General features: G+C 39.7%; 1 protein-coding gene across 6 annotated transcripts in view; it reads right to left on the bottom strand.

Moving 5' to 3' along the window:
• cadpsa (Ca2+-dependent activator protein for secretion a) overlaps positions 1 to 19,489 on the bottom strand; it is a 278,770-nt gene that overhangs the window by 217,571 nt on the left and 41,710 nt on the right. For all 6 annotated transcript variants that reach the window (XM_078172262.1, XM_078172289.1, XM_033625614.2 and 3 more), the window contains exons 2-3: positions 13,242 to 13,355; positions 7,688 to 8,020 (exon numbers count right to left, since the gene is read on the bottom strand). In XM_078172262.1, the coding sequence (XP_078028388.1) occupies positions 7,688 to 8,020; positions 13,242 to 13,355 (447 nt within the window). The remainder of the gene's footprint in view (positions 1 to 7,687; positions 8,021 to 13,241; positions 13,356 to 19,489) is intronic.

Genomic DNA, 19,489 nt, shown 5'->3' with positions numbered 1-19,489 from the left:
CAGCCCGATTCTAGCCCAACGCAGTGACGTACGATGTGTCATACACGACAATCCATCGTTTCATCTCGTGTAATTCGTCATAGTTAACGTCAACCAACGACATTCCGCCAGAAAGTCTAGCATGTTTGATGTTCTTTTTGTCGTTCGCGACCGCTCCCATCACAGCCGTCACTTTGACCAATAGGAACACAGAGATATCTGCTGCCGTGCACAACTGTACGACAACAACAGCCCAGGCTGTTTGATATTTCCTCTAGGGATGTTACCACACAGAGTAAAAAGGGAAAAATGATGGTGTCAAACAGCAGAGGCACTTTACCAACCCGGTGAGTACTGCCATTAGCATCAAGCTAGCAAACAATGTTACGTCTTCATAATAGAGACAGACATAAAGTAATAACATTAACAAATAGCGGCGGGGCTTTTACTCACCACAACTGCAGAGGCTCCCAGCTTCATTTGTTAATCCGTTATTTATTAATCCCTCTGTATCTTTATATATTTACTTTTTATCCACTCCCGTTGTCTTCATAAAGTTAATGTATCGCGCCGTCATTTCAAACTCAAGACTTCCTGAATTTGCTTCAAATTAAAAACCCCTTGTAACTTCGGCTGAGAGAATCCCTCCATTTTCTAAATAGGCTTTTTTTTGTTCTGAAGGATTCAGCGACTTTATGTTTGCGTACGGTACATCAAAGTGATCCATCATGTAGTGTGTCATACTCCATACAGGAGGTGAACTAGCCCCTCTCCAGCCACCAGTCCACGCTCCATATTTCGGTCCGGACGGGGACTCGAACTGGCGACCCTCCGGTTCCCAACCCAAGTCCCTATGGACTGAGCTACTGCCGCTACTGACTCCAAAATCACGTAATGTGACATAGTGACTGTCAGAACGGGCAGAAATGTCGTGTAGTGTGTACTAGACATTAGTAGCAAATTTATGTGTGCCCATCTGTGCACCCATGGGTGTGTCGGAAGTGTGGTCAGGTGCATTATTTGTGTATTGCTATTTTGAGGCAGCAAAAAGCAATTGATCCATTGACCAATGAATACCTAAAATCTAAAGTGAATGAATGCTGCAGTATTTTCCTGTAATTTAAATGCTGCATTATTCAGATAGTAAGATGCTCCTACATAGGTGGGTTCACAACATGTTGTGTAACAACATTCTGCTTGTTACACACACAGGGACGTGAGGATTGGTAACATAACACATCATTAATGAGGAAAATATTAGTTACATTTTCTAAAATGTGAACATAGCAGAGAGCAGAGCAGAGTTGTAGGGCTGCTGTCCGACTCCCCTTTAAGAGACACACTGTGTGTATTTACAGACAAGGAGCAGCGTAACTTCATCTATTATTTCAGAAGTTTAGTTCTGTTTTCTCTGTTATAACTACAGTTTTGCTGCAGTGACATTACTGCTCTTACTGCAATACTCTCGGCAGAAGACTGCGCCTACGATTAAGTAAGAGACTTATTACAACCCCTTTGCCCCTTGTGCCTTACTTTGTGCCCAGATTATGTGCCATTTAACGAAGAATGAGCCCTAAATGCACTTGTGTCATCCACTTTAGACCATGCGCTACAGATTGTTTAAATAGGGCCCATCATGTCAGGGGTTTGTCTCCATTTAGCCTGTCTACTCTGGTTACAGCTTGATAATGTAACCTACATAGTGCCTTCCCTTCATTGCACTACTGTCATGTATATACAGTGGACACACAGCCTGCACTACACTCACTGTTCCCCAACCACATGCCCCCAGACAAACCCTGCTGAGTGCACTTTTCTAATTATCTATATGATTACATTGCCATGCTACTTCAGACAAACCACTGGTTTCCTCTGTAACACATCTCTTTGGCTGCCAATGCAGTATGTAGTGTATCGAAATCCTAAAAATTCTAAATACCTTTCAAATACAAATAAAGTGTACTGATATTAACAGCAAACACCACAAGAAAAGCTGGCATTCTAGGATTTAGAGTGTAACAGTTTGTAGTCCTAAAAGGAAAGCATTTATTTAAGCCTTGGATTTTCTTGCCAGATTTCTAATGTTTTTTTTCTCCCTCCCACAAGCTTTTCAGCTTATGCCTACAAACGTTTCACAGTTTGTTGTGTCACATTAATTATACAACAGGCTTGAAGGTTGAAATTGTGTAATATTAGTTTCCTGTATCTCTTTTCTATATTTATTGCTTAAATATGGCAAGCCTATGTGATGGTGTTCAGAGATTATCAATCAGTCAAATGTGATTTACATTTACTACAAAGATTATTTTCCTAATGGACCTGTTACCCCATTACAGGTCCCAATATTTTAGAAATGAACTAGACATATTTAGCTGTCATGTATACGGTTATAGCATATCTTTGAATCCTATCTTCCACAGAGCTTCAGTACATTTATCAAAAATTGTTAACAATTTTGATAATGCATTAACCAATAGACATCCTAACGGCTAGCTGGTCCCAGCTTCTCAGATGAGAGGGTTCCTGATTCTCTCTGACTCGTTGCATGATGCATTTTAAACATATTTGGATTTTTGGACTGTAAGTCAAACAAAAATTACTCTAAAACATCACTTTGGACTAATGGGAACTGATGGTGGGTGTTGAATTACTTCATAATGGGTTGATAAAAAACCAATCAATACATTAAAAATGAAGGAAATTATAATTTGCTCTAATTCGCTATTTATTGTATTTTATTACTTAAATTCACATACTTCTATTTCATACTCCTACTTTTACTTCTTATAATTCTCTATTCTTTACACTGAGGTGACTGTAACAAATAACAATCTCCCCGCGGGGATCAGTAAAGTATTTCTGATTCTGATTCTGAGTGCATCACTTCCTGTGGCATTGTTCTGGTTAATAGGCGAACTCATTTGAAAACATTGTTTATGCCTGCAGACAAAATGTATGCATTTTCAGGTCATTTTTTTCTAAAGATCTTGGTCCACACCAAACATGTGAACAAAACAAAAATGGCTAAACCTCTTCACCTTTGTCGTCTGTGCCATGAAAAACCTGGGTATAAAAAACCCTGGCTAAGTCTTAGCACATGGTGAAACACTGAGAGCTAGAGATGTGTTTTCTGATTTAGTCGGCTTAAAGTGGACATTACTGTGCTCTGAGACAGCCCCCTTCCACCAGTGTTGGAATGAAACAGAATGAGACAGATAAAGGGATAAAGGAGCCCCCAACAGCGTCCTCAGTGATGGACTCAGCTCTGACAAAAGTCTGGCTGAGTACCTATAGGCCAGCCTCCAGCTGCTGACGACTGGACACATTATTACACCATCAATCTGCATTTACAGCCCAGCTCTCTGCCCTGTTATTATCATTACACTCTGCATATATTAATAACTCATTTTCTATCCAGCAGCACATTTTTCGTTGATGCAATACCTGGCTCTTAAACAGTGGATCTTCTATGTATAGAAGCCTGTCATTAGTATTGTTCCTCCTCTGTGTTCAGCCTGCTTCTCTGTATGCAGACTTCTTTTGTCTCATCACAATTACCACCTTTTTTGAATTGTTTCATTTTATAGTTCATATTCCTCGCTGAAAGCTTCACATCAGCTTCACATCTAAAAGTTCACATGCATGCTGTGATGAATACAGACAGTTCCTTCTCAAAAGCAAAGATGCTAATAAAGCAACACCGGACATCTTGGGGAGGAAGTTGTAGTGGTGCTCGGTGCGTTTTCAAGCAGGAAAAAAATGGTGGCCTTGTCACAAACTTTCCCATTTTACATCTAAACTGTGCACTAGATATATTTCTGAAAACATGTGAGACAAGAAATATGCAGTGCAGTAACAGAATCTTGATTTATATTTGATCAGCGCTGCCTGGTTTGACAGTCTGATTTGTACTTTGTGAGCCTGGTGCAATGCACTGGATGGAGCAGACTGGACACAATTAAATATAATCATAGCAGCGAAATGTGTGACATGTGACTTTTCAAATCTGGACCAGTAACACTCCTCTCTAAATCATCATATAAAACCCTCCCCCTTTATTAAACAGAAAAAAGAGTGAAAAGTTTTCTGGGTATGATAATCATCCCAGAAAATATCACAGTTTCACAGTATTACAGAATCATTATCATTAAATCATTAAAAAAAAAAAAAAAAAAGAATCATTATTATAATTATAAGTCAAATTGGCCTGTAAAGGAATGAAAGCAGAGGGTTATTTTTGGTTGAACAAATTACACTAAACTAAAGATGAGACTGAGCGCTGCAACCGTCCTTGAAACCATTTTTTTAATGTATGTTTGTGCAAAAAGTCTCCCTTCGAAAATAACTGAAATAAAGTTGAGAATCTCTGTCCAGTTGCATTTTTTCCAATATCGAAAATAGGCAAATGTTCGCAGTATGATAACTATCAATTTTAATATCATGTCTTACCTTAAACCCCATATAGAGTGTGCCAGTAAACCCTGAACTCCGTTAGCACTTTTAGCACTTCCGGTTCTCTCATCTACAAGTCAATATGTTTTTTGAATGGGATTTGGGTAAAATGCCTCAAATAAGGTCTGTGGTTAACAAAAGCTTAAGCGAGTTTCAGGTTTTGTTCTACGACATAAAACACGTCAGTAAATACCCTACTTGTGAATTTTGAAGCTTTTACGTGTTGTAAAAAAGGCGGTTGCTAACAAGTTGCTCAATACGACTACAAACCCTGTCAGGGACATTAAACGTCATCACCCCCGAGCAGGCGAGAGTGCTGGCAGTCCGCCATTACAGCTTCTTATTTAGCTTAAACAGTCCAATTTCCCCATTATACAATGTTTTTAAAATAAAGTGGCCGAAATCAGTTGAAAGCTTAGTGGTGGTGACATCAAGAGTCATGCGACCGTGGAGTAGTCATGTAGTCCGTTAAAGCCTAATGTTAGCTTTTTACTTCTGGCGATCGCATTTAAGCTCCAAATGCGGTATGAAAGGTGTTCATATGTGAAGATTATCTCACTGAACAAAACCTGTAAGTATCATAAACTTGTGTTAGCCTCAGAGCTTATTTTCTGACATAATCCAAAACGCAATGCAAAAATCACATTCACTTTTTCTTCCGGGAACCAGCGCGATGCTAAACTTCCGGGTTTTGACGTCAGCCCTGGCACACTCTATACCTCTGCAACCCTACCTATTTCATGTCACATCACCACAGCCTGGTGAAGACTGTTCGGCCAGCTGTTGTCTTTTCAGCTCCTCAGGAGCTGCTGCTGACAGACAGCTGCTTCTGACGATAGAAACTATCAAACGGAGGTTGGATCCCATGTAAAGTGAACAGACAGAACGCCTCAGTAGTGCTTACACACTACTCATGTCTCACTTTTGATATGCATTCTCAGTAAGACCCTCAATAGACAGGCTGGTTCTTTTAGCTTTCCTTAATGTGGATTTGTTTCCTTAAAAAACTCATCCAGAAGTTTGGAGTGGTTGCTCTGAATTTAAAAAAATTAACAAGTTCCAAGGCAGTGTTTTCGCAAGAAGAACTAGAAGAAGAATATATACTTTATTAATCCCAGAGGGGAAATTCAGTTTTTTTCACTCTGTTGTCATATACACACAGGCCTGAAATACACACATGCACAAACAGGACCTATACACGCCTTAAAAGGAGAGATGTCAGAGCGAGGGGGCTGCCTTAGACAGGTGCCCTGAGCAGTTGGGGGGAAGTGCCTCGCTCAAGGGCACCTTGGCAGTGCCCAGGAGGTGAACTGGCACTTCTCAAGCTACCAGTCCATACTCCATACTTGGTCCTTATGGGGAATTTAACCAATGACCTTCCAGTTCCCAAGCCAAGTTTTCTATAGTATGAAATAAGCTATTGCCACAGAGTAAATAAAAAGAAAAGCCTTATTATATGAACCCAACACAACTCTAGCACATTTAGCTGTCAGGAGCCTTCACTGTTTCTCTCAGTTAAAGTAAGAGCTTTCAGGCTTCCAAGACAATGCTTGGCCAAAATATAAATCAATAATTGGCTACCTCTGAAGAACTTATCACAAGTGTTATAGTGATCTTAGTAACAGTGTACAAAAGTGAGCATGATGTTTTCCATCTCCAGAGGACAGAAATTATGTGATTGGAGCAGCCTGGTTCCAGACCTCTGAATCGCTGTCTACATCTTTCTTTTTTTTATTGACTCTAATAGGTTGTGGCCGTGTGTAAACTGACCGCCAAGCCATTCAGAGTTTGTAGGCAGGATTATGAATGGAGATGTCATCTCCCTGTGCCAGAGCCTTACTGCTGTTAGTCCACTTACAGAAATAACTCTTGTATCAACAGATTTCTTTCATAAACATTAACTGCTCATACCAGCCACCACCACAGCCTCTATAATAACTGAAAATAACACCAACTGGATGGATATGTCAACCGCTACTGACTGGTTACAACAAACTAACAGCCCCTACTAGCCAGCCTTGAATGTTGAAATGAAATAAAATGTAAATTCAAGCTGATTACCAAGCTAACTTTTGAGTTCTTAAATGAAACCAAGACAGCTCAAAACCTAGTATATGGCTGGACTGTGTATGAAACACTGGAGGGCTTTTAATATGAAACAGGAAGTGCCATCTTAAAATGAAGAACAATACACTTAGACACAGTTGCACAGCAGAAGGGACCTGCCTTCTCTGGAGCTGTACCCACTGATCATTTAACACAGCCCTCCCCTCTTCAACTGAGTGAGTGACTGGTGGCACAGCCAAGGTCCATGAACAACAACAGTTTGCAAAACAGTCTATGGCGTTGATTAATTGGCCAAACTAATTACTGTAATTTGACATGTTATTTCCACTTTCTCCTCATAACTATGGCAGCACCCATTCAACATTGCAACACATATAATATTCAATAACATCACATCTACATTTTAAGGCTTGTGTGTCATACAGATATAGATGTTCCTCAAATATGATGAGGCGATCCTCTCTTTCCTCCGTCCAAAACTGCAATTTCAGCTGCAGCTGGCTAGTTAGCTAGCTAGCTTAATAATGTGGTTACAGAAAATGAGGAATACAGTAATACAGAACTGTCAGCACCCACAGCTCTGTCAGCAGCCAATGGGGAAACAACAACACTTACATCATCATGCACTCCAACCTTTGGTGTAACTTCATCACTCACTCACTCACTGACTCACTCACTCACTCGCTCACTCAGTGATGATCAGACTTTTGCATTTATAGGGCTGGCCTCGCAGCAGCATGGTGATGCAGTGTTTAGCATTGTTGCTTCACAGCAAGATGGTTCCTGGTCAACACATTCTCACTGCGAACTCATCACATATCAGCGTTTGGTCATGGATTTTCCACGTCCAGATATGACGTGCAAGGTACCCTGGGTTTGTTGGTTGTTGATGTTCTGGGACGCACGCAATAGGGTTTAGCCAACAAAAGCATATGGTTAGGTTTAGGAAAAAGAACAGGGTTTGGCCTTATAATCTTATGGGACGCAAACACCAATCTCCCAGGGAAAGTGAAAAAATATGGTAAAACAGCTATCTTGATTTGTTCCTAAACATTGAGAATTTAAGTCAAACGACACACTCAAGTTCTTAGAAAGTTATTAGGCCAGGGATTGGGCGTATATAGGGGACAGACATGTCACACACATATTCCAGAAGGCAAAGTTATATATAATACAGTCAAAGACTGACCTGGCAGGCGTTATAGAGGAGTTGGTGCTCAAACTTCTTGATGCCCAGGATCTGCTGGAACATCTCGTACAGCTGGTCCTTGCTGAGGATGAGCTCGGAGGCGGCACTGGCCGTCATTCTCTGCTGGTGCTTCCTGGGGTCCTCTTCGCCTCGGTAGATGGTGTCAAATTTAGCAATCCAGGAGCTCAGCACTGTCTCTTTGCTCAGGCCGTCGATCTCAGGCAGGCTGCGTACCCGCTTCTCTATGTGCTTCTTAAAAACCTCCCGAGAGTCGCTGGCTGAGCAGCCGCCGCTCTGCACCATCCGGGACACACGGTCACTTTTCAGGAAGACCTGCAATCAATTGAAAAGAAGTTAAATAAAGGATTTCTGATTTACATATTTTGTATATGTATTTTTAAGTCATCAAGAAAGCTGCTTCCATTCTGGAAGCTGATCTTGAGAGAAGGATGTTGCTAAAGCTACGGTATCACACGCAAATACCTCTTAACCCCTTAATGCCTCTCTGAAAGAACACAGTAACATCTTAAGCACCACGGTTCACCAGTGAATGAGTTCCATCCTGGCTATCAGCCGGCACTACACCAACAAACAAACAATACAGCCCTCCTCCTGCAGGCATATACACACGCACTTCACACAATAACCTGTAAGAGTACAATCAATTCATGGCTATCATCCTGGTCGTCACTAATTTTCTAAAGCCTAAAAACAGAGCCAATATAGGGTGCAGAAGTCTAGTTTTCTCTCAGTCCACTCAGGCCATATTGTCAGAATGAAAGGACAGAACAGACTCTGAGGAATTGCATGTCATTTGCAACTTTGTCAGTAGAAACTTCTGACAGTGACATCTATGGATTTCACAGAATCACAGGGACACTGTTTCTGGAAAGACACACTGCTGTTGATCTTTTTTAATGTTATTTCCATCTCCATTGTATTGAGAAATCCCAGAGACAAATATCTTAAAACCTGGTAAAATCGGATCAAAACATGGCACCACTAGAAGGAAGTGAGGAAATCTGTTTATTAACTGAAACACTACCCAAATATCCTACACAGTATATCTTTTGTTTCATGTTAAATTTCTACCAATAAAGAGAAACAAAGAATTTCGATCAAAAACCAAACATTTGTACATCGACTGAAAGCTGACTCACATTTGAAGGACAGTAGCTTGTGATTGACGGGTGGTAAATACCTGTCACCCACTGTCGACACAGCCATGCTCTTTGTATGCCCTTTGTCTCTGTTTTTCTCTATCTTTCTATTTCTGTCTTCTCCCCGACTCTGTCCCTCCCTCTCCCTCTCTCTCTCTGTGTACGTCAGTTTTAGCCTGAAGCTAAAGCCGAGCTGAGAGCTATGGGTTTTAATTGAATTGGATAACCTGTGCCACCAGCTTCATCTGTTAAATATCACAGCGTTCTCATTTGGCTTGCTTGGGCTGCCACATTAACTGATAAGGAAGTGTCAGTCAATGTGTCAGTGCCACAAACCCAACAGATACACCCCTTTGTTTTGTTCTAGCACCAAACTGCAGCCTTAAATCTCCAAATGTCCTTCCTTGCAACACTTGTTTCTGGATCAGCTTTTAAAAGACACGCAGGGATTATACAACAATGTAATTATTTCAGCCAACCCCTGTGCATTCAGTGCAATTTTGTCTAATCATCACAACTTTATAGCAAATTTGACCAGTTAAAATAAATTATATCTTCTTTTGTCTTAGAGCTGCACACAACTTAATGATTCGCTCAGCCCCACCATGCCCCTCTCTCTCTCTGTTTATCATGTGACTTCTGTTGCGCCTGCGACAGAGTCAAACACATAGTGACGGGGTTAACTGTTAGCATCTTTTATACAGGGTTAATGACAGAGTCAACATCTACGTTTCAGTGCTGGATGTTACTTGGAAAGAGTAGCTCCTGGAGATGGTCCTTCAGCGTTACATCCACCCACCTACCATCACATATACATTCTAATTCTGTGGGAAACAATGAATGTTCCTAATAATAGGCTCAGCATCACAACTATTTTTGCAGTTTTCACTTTTTTATTGCATTTATATTTTATTGCAAAAAATGCCTATATTAGAAAAGCTGCCAGCATTTCAGGCTGCAACAATCACAAAACCAGCCCACAAAATCCTGGAGGAACTGCTTAACAAGTAAACATAGTATGAATTTATTTTGTTTGTTTTTTTAAATGAGCTGTATACAAAATTCAGAGCATTAATATCGCAGCAAACAACTATCTGCCACCAGGGGTCGACAAAACTGATTGCTGATTGGTCAGTTAAAGTTTATGCCAGGGAAATTGATTGGCCAGACAGTGAATTAGAGTCTGTGACGTGAGCAATGTCATTGTTTTAAAGTGATTTGTGACAGATAAAATCCATTGTGATTTGCTGAAATACATGTGGGTATGGCAAAATCCATTGCGGGATGCATTCTTAGCTCACTGGGCTTTTACAGAGACGGAGCATCTCTGCTCTGTTAATGGCTGCAGTCAAAAGAAAAAAATGTCAGCAAACACTGCCTACCTGAGCAGTGTGTGTGCGTCACAGAATCTCAACACCCATGTTAACAACCACACAGCTTATGCAAGCAGCGTGGCTCATCTAGACCTTCGGCCGGTGTGACACCTATTTTTTTTCCATGTGACACACTGTTCTCAATCTCAAGCAAAAATAGACAGTGAAAATGACCTGTTGACACATTGTCATCTCACCAGAAACACTGCACTCCAGTTTCAATACAGTACAGCTGTAGTATCCAAAGATTACCTGTATGTGAACAACACAGAGACCTAATAACACTTGCACATCACACCTTTCACTACAGTTTTAATGTCTATATCTGTAGTGGGGCTGGCCCAATATCAGATTTTCACTATATCATTATCATGGCCAAAAGAGTGCACAATAACAATATTATCAGGATATCTAAAGATGCTATTAGTCAAATTCATCTTCAGATGTGTTTATCTTGCCTTTGTCTCATTTTTGGTAAATGAACTACACTCAGAATACAAGTGTAGGGAGGTGGAGAGAGAGTCTATTACCATAACCATACAAAAGCGCACAAAAATTAGAGCAATTAAACTTAATGGATAGCAAAAAAGCAACCAGATGGTGTTGGGGGAGGGAGACAAAGTGAGAACGGAAAGAAAGGGAAATGATTTAAGAGGCGCTGGATTATTTACACAAAACTATGACACAATGTCATATGTGTATATTTATTATTACACAATATCAATTCTTAATTTTTAAATATGGTTGTCGTCAATAAAGCAATACACCTACTGTGTAGAATATGTCACAGACATGAATGAACAGAATATATATAAGGAGTTATTTTTAACTCAACACCTCCTTTTTTCATTTCAGATTGAAAGCCCATTAGCATTTCTGTAAACAGAATCCTTTCATTTGTTAACACAAGGCTTTTAATGTTATTAACAACTGTGCGCAGTTTCTTAACCTTTTTCTGTCTATAATAACTATAAGTAACATATATAATGACATTCAAACAAATAGCACCTGTGGTATGTTTTGTACAGCTTTGTATATCAATATTACAGACATTCTTGTCTGCATTTTTGCTATTTTTGATGGTGATTTTTTTAATTGTAAATCATTTAATAAGTTTTTTCTCTTTACTCTTTTACTGTAAATCTGTATGCTTTTTTATTGCCTTGTAAAACACTTTGGATTTTCCTGGTGTATGAAATGTGCTATACAAATAAAGCTGCCTTGCCATTACAAATCAATAACTAAAGGAAAACAGCTAAATCTAAGGGGTACTTCACTTTTGTACTGATTACGTGTAATAAATACCTAAAATTATAGGAAAAATGTTTGTTTTGTTTTGATTTTTTGGCTGCTGGGCCAATTAAAGTATATAAGACCAGTAAAATCAAAAATGCAAAAATGGTACATTCGCCACTGTAAAAAGGGTGTCCTAAGCAGTGAATAAAGGCCCACAACCTATGTGTATGTGTTGTTATCCGAGCTGCTTCTCTGTTTTTTGTTGCGATAGATGACGGCTATGCATGTGTTCATACACTGGTTACCACTGATAACACCATACCCGACCATGGTGGTGGGAGGAAGTCTGTTTTTTTTTTTTTAAAGCTGCTTCAGAGAGACTTTACTGATCATTTTGAAGGATGCAGTTTTTGGTGCTGTTGAATTGTATCACATTGTACTGATACGTGTTTTTATTATTGTGTCCATCCCACTTATATTGATGAGGGTAAGCTAAATAACAGAAGTAACTCTCTATGTTTGCTATTTATATCGGACTAAACATTAGAAAGACCTCTGTATAACATAATACATGAGTTCAACAAACTACTTATGTAAACTGGCTGATGCTGATGACTCAGCTATTGTGCCAGAGAGAATCTCTGTTGCTACGCTGACAGCTGATGCTCAAAATATAACAGACCATGAGGCTTTTGTACTATCTGTGGGGAATATCTCAAAATCAACACATAAACTTGGAAAAACAACTTAAAAAGTTACATTGCTTTGTCTCTTTAGCCTTCACTCAGTCTCTTCAACCTAATTATCCATTCACAGTATTACAGTAACAGCACTTTGAGCTTTGACTTGTTATTACTGGCTTCTTGTAATGTGGGCAATCCAAGAACTGAAGGTTATTCTACTCACTGTGAGTCACTGCGGATACTGTGTATCAAATGTCGAGTTGTAAATGCAGTACAAACCAGACTGTTAAGAAATGTGAGATGCAGAGAAGGCGCTGGCATTGCTATCATCACTTTTTATTTCCCTCTTCTATTCTTGATAGATCCAGCCCACTGAATCCTGGTCGTTTGGGAGCATATTATTAAGACTGCCCTGCGGAGCTCAGTGCACACTCTGCATCATTTATCAGAGCCAAGACAAGTTATCTCCGCTGAGGTTTGGATACTTTTCTACCCATTATTAGTTTTCCTACTCAGACAGATTCATTTGAAACAAGAAGAGGCTTGCAAGGGGAACTTAACAGGTAGTTTAGGCATCCGAAACAGCATTAGATTGCAGAAATTTGCTATTTATAATTGATAATATAAAATTAACATCAAGTATTTAACTGATTCTACACAGCAAACCCCAATCCATCCATGACACAAATCCATATGACATAGAGTAAAATGCTCAAACAACAAAAAAAGTTATGTTAAACTGATATAAAATTCCTTTCAGACAAGGGTAATGTGACACATTTACTTTGTGTCTGGTGTACTCAAAACCTTTATCTTACTGTATTGTGCTAAACTCAAAGTTTTGAGTGCAGGCCATTTCCAAAAATGTTTTAAGTTGAGTGACAGAATTGGGGTTTACAGTATACATAGAAAGTGTATTTTTTTGCCTTCTATGGGGAGGTCAGAGGTTGCATAAGGCCACAAAGACTGGGTTAATGGCTTGACAAACCCAGCAGTATGTGCACTTTTAATCAAAAGGTTTTACATCAGGGTTAAAAAATACATTCAATGTGTGTTTTGTGAGTATACTGGTGACAGAGTGTGACAGATGATACAGACTCACCTCATAGTAGCTCTGGACAGCGTTGATGAAGGCTTCATCAGCTACGATCTGGGTGTCTCCACTGAGGAACGCCTGGAAACGCTCTTTGACTGTCTGCAGCTGCTGCTTACTGATCTGAAGGAGACAGTGGGAAACAAGAGCCAATGAGGCTGTTATAGTTTATGAAAAGCACAGATTAAAAAAAAAAGAGATTGTGCAAAGATTATATGAGCTCATAAAGAATTAACTAAAACATTCTATTATTGTTCCTTTTTCTGTCTTTCTTCACTTTATTAGTCTTGATCCTTGACTTCCAGAAGAATTTCAATTTCCAGTCATGTGGACATACAAAGGCCCTAGCAACTCAACCAACAGGACATAAAACAGTTACAGCTGATAGCACGAAAACAGAACCTTTGATGGTGTGGATTCCCCAAATTAATGGTACTGACACATGAGAGCAATATGGAGGAATGTTCTGAAAACCAGGAAGGGAAAGATCACCATGAGAAGTACAAATAGCAGAAGTTATGGTTGAAAAATGTTCTAAATATCTGTAAAACAAAGCCTCCCCACTGGATCAGAGTGTGGAAATAGCCATTAACATCCAGTCATCTACTTTAGAGTCCTAGATTTCAATCCTGTGGTTAGTTTTGTACAGAAACAGGTCAGGAGGAAGCACCTTTTTAAGGTATGACAGCTGACACAAGGAGCAGACTGATGGCTTTACGGTGGAAATGTTGTATGCTTATACATCTAAGACAAACAGATGTGTAGTCTCTCTTCATAATCACCTGCTGTAGCTGATAGCTGATAGGCAGTCCTTTATTGAATTCTGTTTGGACACTGATTCTTCCGAACACAGTTTTGCCTGTGTACACTGCAGACATCAAATATGATTTTCACGACCATAATACATCATAACAATTTACTTTAATCACCTATTTAGATTTATAAGTAAAGAAAGATGATGAAAACCTCGTATGAAGACATATTTTATATCACTGCAACAGTGTTTAAAGGGAAATTTCGGTTTATTTCAACCCATCTCCTATCGTCCTAAATTTGTTTCAAGTCACTAGTGACATAGAAGTAATAGTTAGCATGTTAGCCGTTAGCCTAGATACAGCCATAACGTCAGACCTGTTAAAACATAATTGAACGGGCAGCCTTTCAAGTGCAAAGTTAGTCCACTAAACAAGTTTTTTTCCCCACAAAGACCGCCTCATATCGTTAGGATAAATGTCAGAGAACATAGAAAACGACATGTAAACGTGTTGTCTTACCTTACCGGTGTGCTGCCATGTTTGTTGTTTACAATTTAGCTAAGGCTGCAACTGGTCCCATTCCTTGCAACAGAGGTATTCCTCTTCTGTGGGCATTGGGGTATAGCATTCTATGACATTTTTTTTTCCTTTGGCTTATTTTTAACATTTTCAAGATATTGCAATGTGTATCCTGACTTGTTTTACTCAGTCAGATTTCAGGACAACACATTCTCAGGACTGGTTTCTCAAAGTAAAATATCACACAATTCAACTATATTGCAACAAAATCTTAATGCTAATCAGCTCACCAGAATAATCCACTTAGGTGGAAAGAAACAACAGACAGAGCTCATTCTGACTTCTCTCTCAACAGCTTCTCTACAGCTTGCAGTTTTCTCTTTCTGGCAAAACAGCCAGCTCCACTCGATATTGTCTTTGAAATCTTAAGTAAGAAATGTCTTTTTTCACTCTTATAAACTTAACCACGCTTCTGCCTTGCACATCTGCTGTGCTCTCCAGTGGCTTGTGGTGTTTGGGAGGCCTTTAGGGAACATCTCAAGTGGGGCAGAATTTGCCTGGTTTGATGGTGGTCTATAAATGTATATCCATAACTACATACCAGACCCCAAGATGGTGCCTATTTACTCATATGGAGTTGTCTGCTAAGTATGTGCAGTAGTGTTTCTTCTGCTGGCTCCGTCCATGAGTTCCGCGCACATAGACTTTACGTTGTGGTGATGTCACAGATTTTTAAATCGCTCTTTGTTGGCTCAAGAAAAGTTTTACAAAAAAACTCCATGGATCAAAAATTCATAATAGAATGAGTTATAATTGACCTTGTTTGAATTTCTAGGTGTCCTGCCAACAGTTTTACAATCTTTTACAAAGGTATTCTATAGGGAAATGCTTTTTGTGCCACAGCGGATTTTTTCACTGCAATACCACATATGGCCACTGGGAAAAAAATTGGAAGCAGGACTGAACTTTGCTTCTTTGGGCCTGCTGTGGTCCCCTACACTGTATATAAAAGATAGACAACACTGCTTCACTTCTTCCCGCTGTACAAAAATGAAGCCAAAATATCCCAGGCGCAGGTATTGATATTTAACACTCTTGGAGTCAGTCTGCGCATTGATCTGGAATTGGAGCTTTAGTATCAAGTTCCTGCCCCATACATCTAGGGTCCCTACACTTGTCTGACCCAATTTCGAGCAGAACCACTAATCACAAGCACACTGACTGACCCCCTGAATTTTGCACAACCTTGTGATTTTGCCCAATCATCGCAACTTTACCACAAATTTGACTTTTTAAAACCAGTAAAAATCTAATTTCATTGTAGAGCTTCATGCAGCGTATTGATTTACTCAGGTCCTCTCTCTTTGTGTTCTCATGAGACTGCTGCTGCAGGACCAGAGCTCTGCGCGGGAAAAAGTGTCACACACACAGTAACATGGCTAACTGTTAGCATGACAAAGCTAATGTTATCCAACAGTTATTAACATGTTTATGACAGGGTCAAGTCATTTCAAAGTCGGTGTGAGAGTGTGAGATTAACAGTTTGGTAACAGATGTTAATTACTGCCACAAGGCTTCTGCCAAGGAGGCAAAATATGATGAGCAGTGATATGATCACATTGTGCTGTGTTACCTCACACTAGGATCTCATGGGGATGGTCCTTCAGCATTGCTTCAAACAGCATTAACAGCTATAAACACATATGTGGTGTATGTGTGTGTGTGTGTGTGTGTGTGTGTGTGTGTGCGTGCATGCGCACGTGTGATTTTTAAGTATGCCATTAAATATGCACATTTTGGCTTTTGACATCCTCTATGCATCTTAAGAGTGGGTCGTCTGCATGTGGAAGTATCCTTGGGCAAGATACTGAACCCCACGTTGCACTAAATGGCTGTGTGTGTGAATGTTTAATTGATGAGCAGGTGGCACCTTGTATGGTAGCCTCAGCCATCAGTGTATAAATGTGTGTGAAGTGGGGAATGTAGCATGTGGTGTAAAAGCACTTTGAGTGGATGGAAGACTAGAAGTCTATTTACCATTTCCAATCACTTTCCACAAGTCTGACTAATGCTTGACTAATGTGTATGTGTGTGTATATATGATTATTTGTCTTTTACATTTTTTTTTATCTTTTTAAATGATTTTGCTCCAAACCCATTTTATTAAAAAAATTGTCAAGTGTTTTATGGTGACCCTGATGAAGGCCACAAGCCAAAACACATTGGTCTAACAATAAAGTAGCTCTTCCCTTCTCCCTGCACAATGGAAGTAGGTGGAGTTGTGCCAGAAATCCCTAATCTGCTTCTATAAAAGGTAAAACATGTTCAAACACACCTTACATGTCTACAGAGATTCAGCTGAAGATGTTGGCTGCAGAGGTGCCCAAAAGATAATCAAAGCCAGCATGAACTGGGAAACAGACTGTAGTCTCATGCTTTAATAAAGCTACTGTAGTGAAAGGAGCCAGCGGGGAAAAGAACAGAGAGGCACCACTGCTGACAGCATCTGCTCAATGAGAAACCCTACAGGAGTAAGGAAAGTAATACTAGTTTAAAGGCGCTCTGGTTTTCTATAAATGCCTAATTGCACCTAAAAATTCCCAAATCACCTCCTAACAAATTGTTGATGTTCTCAAATTCAGTACAGTTAAAAATTTTGTTTGAAAACAATAATGTGAGCTGGGAGGAACAGAGGTACTGGGAGCTACTGTGCAGCGTGACAACTGAAGTGTATCTTTGAAAGCACTAAAATCTGTCAACACTTGTACAATTAAAACAAATGTGACAGAAAAAGTTTTGCCACAGAGAATTGGCAGTGTTCTTGTTAAAGCAGGTGTACAGGTCTGAGGACAGTTTTCACTATATGAAGCCAATGCAGAGGTGCCAAAAACTGCAGTTCCTCTAATGACCATTTGAGGCTGGCTCCAAAAGAGAGTTCATCCCCACAGACCCCCATGTTAAAATGCCTGTTTACAGCAGAAATAAACATGTTTACAGCCTGGTACAAAAAATGTTTCATTGTTTCACATTCATGACAACTGTGCAGGGGTGTTTTTTATTGTAACTCATCAGATTACATTTTATTAAGGCTTAAAGTTATGCATATCTAACACGGCTGCTTTGAGTGACAGGCTGTCTGTAAGGCGTCGCTACAGTCTATAGCCCCTATTACACTGCTTCTTCAAGGCGGGAATTTCACACCATTTTTCTGCCTCACCATTCTGTTTAAAGGTACAATCATGGAATGGGGGTACAGAGTGATCTTGACTTTACGCCAGCATCGGAGGTTGTAACAGCGCCAAAATGATGTCTGCATAAAAGGGGCAGCAAGCAGTATGGGATCATGGGTGGGAATTTTTGAAGACGTGTTATGTGAGCGACTCGCTGCCAGGTTAAAAAGTAGGTGGTAGCAGTTAGCAGCTAACTCAAAGAATAAGAAAGAAATGATTGTTATTGCCCTATTAATCATTGTTATTGTTTATAAAGCACAGTGGACACATTTGTTATGTCATAATAGAGGCCGACGCCGTTGTGTTACATGTCAGGCCTGTCTTTTGCTTCCACAATGACAGCATGCTGTCTAAAGTCACACACTGTGGCGGTATGCTGCTGCTTGGACTTCGTAGCCACCCTATAGTGTAATCTCTGTGTAAAAAAGTTACATCTACCCCTCACTCTTCCACAGCTCCACCCTCTTGTCTATATATGGTCATTTCTGGCTTGAAAAAAAACCAAAACAAGATAGCTATGGCCGAAATGCCGAACCCAAGGCGTCAAACAGCAGTCCACAAACCAATGGGTGATGTCACAGTAGCTACGTCAATTATTTTATACAGTCTGTGGTTTTTCATTTTAACATATAGTTTGTCAGCAACAGAATTAAGCATTTGCAATGGTGACACAGTGTCAGTATGAGCAATGCCTGTAACAGATAGAAAAATGTACTATTTGTGTATTAGCTGTTGTTTACTTATCCCACTTAGCTAAGCTATTACATCACCAATTAAACACTATCTTTAAGCGATCAAATCACTGTTCTTAGAGCATGGACGTAGATTTCAGTGGGGTGCAGGGTACATGTCTCTCTCAATATTCCAAACAGAAGAGGACTCTTATTTTGACAAAATTAAAGACGTTTACACCATAAATTGATGCAGAAAGGCACAAAATTGGTGCATAAATATTAACCAGAATGGAGGAAAATAAGTGTTTGATACTCAAAATTTTCTGGCTGAGGATCCCAAACTCCCTGTTTCATATGTGCCCCCCCTCAATGTTGAAAAGAAACCCACAACCCTGCATAACAGTGTGATGTTTAGGCGCTGCTTTTGACTGCCTTCAGTTCAGTATGGTTGTTTGGTCTGTTGGTGGTTCAAATTGTTCCGTTCACTTCACTACAAAACTAAGCTTTTATGAGCCCGGTGTATGATTTGTCGCCTAAATCCAAATGAAAAATGAATGGAAAAGAGGTACGTAAAAAGGCTTAACGTAATAATTAAACTTTATGGAACTGATATTAAAGATTACTCCTTTTGGAGGCATGCTTTAAATAAGTATTATAACATTTTCGTACAAAACTGCTTTGTGCTTTGAGCCTTTATTTTAAAATTTCTGCTTTGGAGCTTTAGTATCCTTAGAGATTGGCCGTCTATGCATTGTCTTCATTGGCCTATTGCTTTTCTACAGGTGATGATAGTTTACAACTCACTGTGTGATGGTCTCCCCAGTTACAAACTACAGTCTAACCATAGACACAGACATACTGTCAGATCATACATGTGCATGCTGTCATGTTTTATAAATGAAGTTACAAAATAATACATTATCATATGTAACACTGCGTCATCCTTCAGCAAAGACAATAGCTCTACAATGATATGACACGTAAGAGCCTTCCTCCCTGCTAGAAGACTCAACACCCATTGGCCAGTTTCCGCCTGCAGCCCTGGTAACTGTTACCATGGCCACTGCAGCAGAGGAAGC

This window comes from Epinephelus lanceolatus, chromosome 1 (assembly GCF_041903045.1).
Source record: "Epinephelus lanceolatus isolate andai-2023 chromosome 1, ASM4190304v1, whole genome shotgun sequence".
Classification (NCBI taxonomy): domain Eukaryota; kingdom Metazoa; phylum Chordata; class Actinopteri; order Perciformes; family Serranidae; genus Epinephelus; species Epinephelus lanceolatus.
Note: the sequence above shows the minus strand (reverse complement) of the source record. Positions and strands in the feature narration are given on the sequence as shown.